General features: G+C 38.9%; 1 protein-coding gene across 1 annotated transcript; it reads right to left on the reverse strand.

Moving 5' to 3' along the window:
• Positions 1–443: 443 nt before the first annotated feature.
• LOC120561547 (myelin-associated glycoprotein-like) lies at positions 444–7,800 on the reverse strand. Its single transcript, XM_039804676.1, has 11 exons — positions 7,383–7,800; positions 6,899–7,015; positions 5,778–6,134; positions 5,045–5,344; positions 4,685–4,948; positions 2,359–2,634; positions 2,145–2,241; positions 2,027–2,068; positions 1,879–1,935; positions 1,085–1,268; positions 444–827 (listed from the first exon to the last, which is right to left on the reverse strand). The coding sequence occupies exons 2-11, from the start codon at positions 6,939–6,941 to the stop codon at positions 693–695; spliced, it is 1,755 nt and encodes a 584-aa protein (XP_039660610.1). The 5' UTR covers positions 6,942–7,015; positions 7,383–7,800; the 3' UTR covers positions 444–692.
• Between the last annotated feature and the right edge of the window lie 354 nt (positions 7,801–8,154).

Consider the following 8,154-nt stretch of genomic DNA (forward strand, 5'->3'; position numbering starts at 1 on the left):
GTAGTCTCAACAGTAGATCTGTTTTCTGTTGCTTGGGAACAGCTTAAATATTGATTTCCTTCCTGTCACCCTATTTACATTAACATCAATTATCATTGCAGCAGGAAATAAACATGGAGACCTTTATGTTTAAAACTGTCACAGGCACTAATGTGTATGTAATTCAAGTTTTTGCCAAACTCAAGTCAGTATGAATGATATGGTAAAATGTGAATATCTAGACATCTAGCCATGCTGGCAAAACTGTATGAAAGGAAACTGCAGTATATAAATTTAGCATCAATTCAATTTTTATGCAATGCAAACAGATACTTTCATCAACAACATTTGGTTAAAGGCTGTTGCAAGTATACATAAAGGTGTGACTATGTTGACTATTTACAGTTCAGAATGGGAATCGTTTTTGACCTATTTGAATCTAAACTGGTCCTTTAACAGCAGACAGAGGTGGGGAGGTGAGCTTGTATTCTGAAAGAAGTTTTCCTTGTCATAAGCTGTGCCTGTGGGGGCCTATTGGTTGCCATATACCCAGCAGGGGGAAGCCATGGAGGGTCTGTAACTGTAAATAATTGCTCTCAGCTGGTTGGCTGGAAGAGCCTGATCCTCCAAAACTACAAGTGTGGGAACAGACCATAAACAGCTGACCTGATTGGTTTGTTTGTTTATTGAATCAAAGTACAAAAGCCTGACATTTAAACTGCAATATTTCTAGAGTTAAAAAAAAAAAAAAAACACAGCAAGGAAGTTGGGATAGTATTGTAAGAGCAGCAGCAGCAGTTGCCCTCTGGCCAGCAGTTTAGATAGACATCTGTGCTGCAATCTACACTCTGTGTGGGAAGCCAAAAGAATAGTTTAATCATTCCTCAATGCTTGAGCAACATAAGCAACAGCAGAGAAAAAAACTCATACGTGTGACTTAAAAATAAACTACGCTAAATGTGTAGAGACAAAACAAAGTAAATCAATTAAAAATATCAATAAAAATAAACATTTTAATTGCAGGAATTTGGTTCTATGTGTCGACGTCTATGCCTATTGTGAACCACTGCATACTTGTTTTCCCCATCGGTTACATTTACTGCACCTTTGCCTGTGGCTGTATTCCGTCTTCTCTTTGGGCAGCTGTTGCATTTTCCTGGTGCTGTTGAGCTGTGGTTGGTCGGCTCATTTTTGCCACAAAATCATTGTCATAAACACAGGAAAGTCTGTCCACCTCAGAGTTACTCTCAGGTCTGCACGGGCTTGATTGTGCATCCAAATCTTGTGATCTAGAGAGAGAGAGAGAGAGAGAGAGAGAGAGAGAGAGAGAGAGAGAGAGAGAGTTGGGGAAATTGGCAGAGAACCAATTAGATGCTCTTAATATCTCCTTTAATTTAGTCACATGGAATCTTATTTCATCTTCTGCACATAAATACATGGCCAAAAACGTGTCTTTGACTTTTGTAGGTTTAAAACCTTAGATGTCAATGGCACTTTCATTTATATAGCACCTTTCATTACATGTGAACCCAAAGTGTTTCACATAAAAATATATATAAAAAATACTGCATATAGATTAAAACAAAGCATGAATGGAAATAATAATACACAATAAGACAATCAACAAAAACAAGCAAGACAGTGCAACCATACCATTTCTCTCTCTCTCTCTCTCTCTCTCACACACACACACACACACACACACACACACACACACACACACACACACACACTGTAATTAAACGAATGCCTGCGAGAATAAAATAAATAAAAACAAAATAAGCTACTCACCTGTCTTAAATAGCAGCCTTTTTCAGTTTTCTCACTACATACTCAACATCATATCAACATAAAAACAAACATGTGTGCAGATATTTATAATAAAATTGTTGTATTTACCTATGAGGACTGCTGCATATTTGTTCTGGTTGGACGTTGTCTGTTACATGTTGTGGCCTTAAAAAAAGATGTAAAAAAATTTGATTTGAATTCAGAGAATTTGAAATAAATCATTGTCAACTATAAGCACTATATTCCAGTTTCATACCTTAAAAGGATATCAGTGTTGCACAAAAAGTCCGGTGGCGATCTTTGGGATATAACAATTAAAAGATTAATATTAGCAGTGCAGTCATTATGTATGACAAAGAGTAGAGTCTACCAACCTGTTTCTAGAATATTTTCTGTAAATGAACAACGCACATCCAAACAGCAAACCAATTCCCAGGAGCAATAAAGCTGACAACCACATATACAAAGAGGCTGTAAATGGAAAAAAGCTTAATTAGCATTGTAAATGTGATACACAAAACACTCTTGATATGCTTTTGGGTGCAGTTTGGAAAAATAAATTATCACCCAGAGTGTAAAGTAACTTACATGTTTGTAAGTGTGCAGACAGCTGTATGGTGTCGCTGCCCAGGGCGTTTGTGGCTCTGCAAGATATGTTAGATTGGCTTTGACCTGGCCCCCTTATTATTCCAGACACTACATTTTTTTTATTTGTGGAAACAATGCTGAAGGAGGATGGAAGAGGTTCATTTCCATCAATGGTCCAGTATATAGAGGCATTAGGGGACGCCTCAGCCTGGCAGACACACTTCAGAACTCCTCCTGTCAGGTGGCAGAAGGACTCAGGTAGGATTACTGGGGCATCTATAGAGATGGAACGAAAATGTTATTTAACAAGTAATCAAACCTTTCTGACATCTTGGATTTATTTGAATGATTTTCAAAAATCTTAAGACAAATTGTCGTTATACTAAACACTGTTATGCTATGATAACATTTTATAGGTACATGTTTTTTATGCAAGGAGCAACAATGGCTGGATAATTGTTTCGATTAGATATCTTTAGGGCATCGTGGTGGCCTACTGGTCTAAAATACACAACACAAAACATCAATTGAACACTGCTGGGGACCCTTTATTGCAGGTCAACCCTTTCTGTCTCCCCATGTTCTCTCTGTGCTACATATAATAAAGATAAATTGGCAATTAAATAATGTTTAAAAATAGTTTAAACTCTGTCTAATTGTATACATAAATAAATAAATATTTATTATGTAGCCTATACTAATTTATTGCACACAATTGATTTTTCTATCCTCCTCATCCTCCACAGTTTACACTAATTTCTTCACATTATCATTGCAGTTTGATGTTCTTGACATTATCTTGAGAGATTGTGAACCTACTTAAATATTAGTAGAATTAATTAAATCAGAAAGCCTACTCCCTGGTAGCCACAGTTGTATTTTTTGCAAAATCGGTTTATACCAACAACAGTTGTGTTTGGTAGACTATGAGGTTTGTCAGTGGCTGCAGCAAAATAATTTCTTAAATGATAAACATGAACTGTGTATTTGCTGTTATTAACACACAGTATTTATTGGTAGGCTAAATAAATCATTGAGGAAGAAAAGACTTCTCAAAATTCATGTTTGTCATGTTTGTGCGGAAGGCTTTCTGTTGGTGCAGAAAGCCACGTTGCCATATTTGGTCCATTCCGGGGGTATAAACCAAACCACCACACCAGGCACTTAAATAAAGCAACCTAAAAATAAAAAATGTATCGCTTCTTGTGTACCAAAGTCTACACCCGCAGTAAGTAGGCCAGACGAAGAGCACTTTAGGAAACCGCTGGAGCTAAGGGAAGTGCAACAAGTGAGGTTATGGGTTAATCGGTCGGGTTTCAGATCAGTCCGATGGAAGCCAACGTGCTAACCAGCTAAAGTGGCTAACTCCTCCGCCAAACTAAGGGCCTGGAATGCTGGATTATTTTGAGACCAGCTAAACCACACAAAGTAAATTCACAGCGTCACCCTGTCTGTTTATTCAAACATAAACTGTGTTAATTTATGAGGATATTATACAAAAGATAAAAGACTGGATAACGTTACTGCTTTTAGCTAAACCAGCTACGTAGTGCCAGGTTGTCGCAGAGGAGGGTCTGGCTAATCCACATAGCATTCCAGGGATGGGAGAAAAACGTGCTGTGGTTTATTGGAATTTCTTTAAACCAATCACAATTGTCTTGGGCGGCGCTAAGCACCGGGAAAAGCCATGATGCCGCTGCAAAATAGCCTCGGAAAGGACCTTGTTTTGGTGGAAAATGTGTACGTACAAAAGTTGTTTTAGTCGTGCAACAGAAAACTCAGATTGGACAGATAGTCTAGGTAACTGTCTGGATTTATCCCGCAGAGATCTGAGGAGCAGTTAACCATAGTCCTCATAAATCCACCAGAGTTTAAAATTCCAACACAAACAAAACGGAAGGTAACGGACATCCGGTTGAAAAGAGTGAAATCTGGTGGAATTTCCGACGGCAACAAAGCAATCCCGGAAGTGGAACGCATGTTCCACCAAAACGAGTTCCTTTCCGAGGCTATTTGGCAGGACCACCGGGGCTCTGTCTGGCGCTTAGCACCGCCCATGAGGATTGTGACTGGTTTAAAGACATACCAATAAACCAGAGCACGTTTCTCACCCATCCCGGAATGCTGTGTGGACTAGCCAGACCCTCTTCCGCCGAACTGTGGAGGAAGGTCTGGCAATACGAGACTAGGTAAATCCTAAATCGGATCTGCTAGAATGGTCGATGTAGTTAGGTTTAGGCATGAGGAGTAGGGATTGGTTAGGGTTAAATTAATATTACATTAAATTCTGGCACAATAGAGGAAATAAAATGTATTTTTTTTTTACATTGGACATCCAGATCCAACCAGTCGGACTTCCCTGTGCCAATGTCATTGTGAGCGATGCAGGAGAGAGAAGTATCTCGTGTTATGTTGTTGAAGGGCCTTTTTCTCTCAGTTGAAGTTATTTCGTTGGTCTGACCCATCTGTCTCCTGAGCCATATGTACGTGTGTGGTTGTGGGTTGCAGTTAGCCGCACACTCCAAGGTGACGCTGCCGCCCTCCATTACCGGTTCCTTTTCCAATAACAGGGTCACAGTCACAGGTTCATCTATAGATATAGGAAGTAACAACATACGATTAAAATAGTATGTAAATGTAATTCTGTCATTTACTGCAGTTGGAGCCGGTAAACTGTATCACTTACATAAAATGTTAAGTGTTATTTGTTGACTTTTTGTGGCGAAGGATCTGAACTCTGCAGAGCACCACATTTTGCTGTTATGCATTTCATACGTTGCTAGTCCATGAAGTATCTTTGTGTACAACCATTGGTCCTGTACGTCGTCATTAAGAGTCATTGAAGTGGAGTTTTTTAGAAATAGACCTGTGTTCCAATGAAGGGATGGAGGTGAGAAGGGGCAGGAGTACTTTACGCTGCAGTTAGCCTGGAACATTTCCCCATCCACTATTTGCTTCTGAATGGCGATAATGGGAGACTTTCTTTCTGAAAGTCAAAGCAAAGGGATCATAGAAAAAATATAGGGAAAATATATTTAAGTTTTTTTAGATTAGCAATTGTGTAGATGCACAGTAATATATTACTGAAATGTATGTGAAATAAAGGGTAGTAAGGGTTTCCCTTTATATTGACCACTTAGGATCAGTACTGTGTAGCTTTCAGGTGTAGTCACCAACATAATAACTAACTATATCTTCAAATATAGATTAGGTTGAGCAGCCACCTTTAGCTGTGTGTGGCTGTGGTGTGAACGCTATAATACTATTTTAGGAGTTTGGGGGAATCACTGGCCTTTAAAAAAAAAGTAAGGTACTCTTGCATGGTATATTTCTATTAATAATTGTAACCTGAAACTGCTAAATTTTGCATTCCGGCTTGGATTTTCTAAATTTAAATTTACAAGTTTACAAATACTTACCAACAAAGACAGTTACAGTTTGATGATAGAATTTCTGAGTTTGTTTAGAGTCTGGGTCGATCCAAACATAAACTTTGAGGTTGTCGTCTGCTAGCTTCACATTACTAATCAGCAGGGTGCAGTTGCCCTCTGCAGCTTCACCCAGTACTGAGGTGCGTCCTCTGAACTGGTCTTCCACTGCAGTTGGGTGACGCCCGTCATACACCACAGGATAATGCCTGTTATGGTACTGGTACCAGATGACCCGAGAATGAGGTTGTGTCTGACACGGCAAAACAACACAGCTCCCCTCCACTGCAGTAATTGTTTTGGGTACAGCGATGCTCCAGCTTCTCACCTGCTGAAGCATTGAAATGCCTTCGTAGGGTGAGAGGAGGATGGAAGAGTCAGAGGGGTAGTATAGAAGACAACATTAGTTGTGGTTGTTCTGTTTTGAGATGCTACTTTTAGTGACGAATGATGAAATAAAATATGTGACACAACCGGAAATGCTTTTGCACAGAGCGATGTTACTGTGAGAGTCGAATAACCACCAGGCTGAGGTTGCTGCAGTATATAGACATCCACCAGACTGACATGACAAAAATAAACAATGACTTCTCAGATACAAAGTTAAAATAATGCTGTAACAAACCATGCCAAAGGATTGTCAGTGTTTTTTAAGAATATTTTACAACATATAAGGACCATACATCACCCGTTTCCCTTATTTAAAGATCAGCTACAAATGGTAATAAAAAGTGTGACAATACAATATCGGAAAAGCTGGTAATACTTTTTATTGATTACCATATTATCAAGCAATGTACATGTTCATGGTTACACACTTACTTTTTGCTTTAGGTAGTAAAATTAGGTCCACCCCCCAAAAAAGGTACTACAACAATGTTCTAATAAAAATCTTAGTAATAATGAAGGGCGTAAATAATTGCTGTATTCATTTGTATTTGAGAATTATGCAGGTTCTGAGGCTGCTTTTTACTTTTTCCAGTTCTGGGCCAAACATGTAGATGGTTAGTCCTTTTTTTTAAGATGACACTAATATTTATTATTGTGTTATCTTTTTACGTTTAAAATGTTACTCAGAAACAGACATACAAAAAGACAAAGCTCAATATTACCAGTAAACAAGCGTAGCAGTCTAAGCAGATGAGCAGTCCCCATGAAGAAAGCAGGCTAGTTGCTGTACACCATTCAGTAAGCCACCTTCTGACCTTTTAATTTCTGAAACACAGCACCTGTAACAATGTTACTACAATTAGATTATGATGCGTCTGTCTTGTATAATTTCTGCACATTTATACGCTTGTTTACTCCGTGACACAGGAAACTATTGAAAATAGTACTGAGCAGATGTTCAATAGTCAAATATCAGCCATATATTAAGCCACTATGTCACTGCAAATCATCTAGAGGAGTCGTTTTTTCCCCCCGTATAGGCCTCAAGCACCTCCAGGTTTATCAAAGTAAAAACATGTTTGCTTAATTTTCTGTTAAAACCAACCACAGACTTATTCCGTAACATTAAATCAGAATGTAAGTACTGTGAAAGGAGTTTTAAAGGATTCGTGTTTCCCTTTGAGTGATATGGACAAGAGGGCTTACCTTGACAGATGAGCTGCTACATGAATATGTCTGCAACGGCCCACTGATGTGCAACTGGGCTCAAGCCCACCTTTTAACCACCACCTAATCCCCTCTCTACCCCTCTGTTCTATTCAGTCTTGAACAGGAAACTTGCTGAGGTTATTTAAAGCAGTCAGCCTGAACCGTGAGAAAGCTTGAAAGAGAGGCTCTTGCTGGTTTCTAAAATCTGGTACACTAAACACTTGGAAACTTGTTATACAGTAGCAAACATGTTTAAACACGGTGGCAGTAAGATGCATTAAAAGATATATTTAATACAAAATTGGAGATTGATGGAAACATTCTGGCTTAACAGAATAAACTCTTGCAACTCTGGATATAAAGAAGAATGTAGAGACTTCTGCTAAAGAAAAAAAATCTCTATTGCAGTGGTTCCCAACCTTTTTTCCTTGGTGCCCCCCCTACTCATGTCTAAGAAAAGCTGAGACCCTTCCGGGGGTAACTCTCGAGATAGAGCCTTACTTTCTTTTTTGATACAGAGGAGTTATCAGCACTTTTACGTTTCTCCGCCATGTGTCATTCATAAAATAGTGATGCCGTGGCGGCAGGAAAAACGAGGATGATAGCAGCTACCAGCTGACCTGATGACAGCAAGGGCCCCAGGTTAAGAGGTCCCGGAGGTTTGGCCTACTAAGTAGCCTGCCTACAATTTTAAGCGAGAACAAAAATATATAGTTTTATACAGACTTTTGTACACATTATATATTCTATTGTGTATTATCATAATTTG

The sequence above is a fragment of the Perca fluviatilis genome, chromosome 7 (genome assembly GCF_010015445.1).
Source record: "Perca fluviatilis chromosome 7, GENO_Pfluv_1.0, whole genome shotgun sequence".
Taxonomy (NCBI): domain Eukaryota; kingdom Metazoa; phylum Chordata; class Actinopteri; order Perciformes; family Percidae; genus Perca; species Perca fluviatilis.

What these genes read in the sequence shown, in the direction of transcription:
- LOC120561547 (XM_039804676.1), bottom strand. Translation starts at nt 6,941, where the DNA reads ATGGGGACTGCTCATCTGCTTAGACTGCTACGCTTGTTTACTG. An exon ending in AACTGTAACTGTCTTTGTTG is followed by an intron (nt 5,345 to 5,777) that starts GTAAGTATTTGT and finishes TTTGACTTTCAG; the next exon opens with AAAGAAAGTCTCCCATTATC. An exon ending in AGAAAATATTCTAGAAACAG is followed by an intron (nt 2,069 to 2,144) that starts GTTGGTAGACTC and finishes TATATCCCAAAG; the next exon opens with ATCGCCACCGGACTTTTTGT.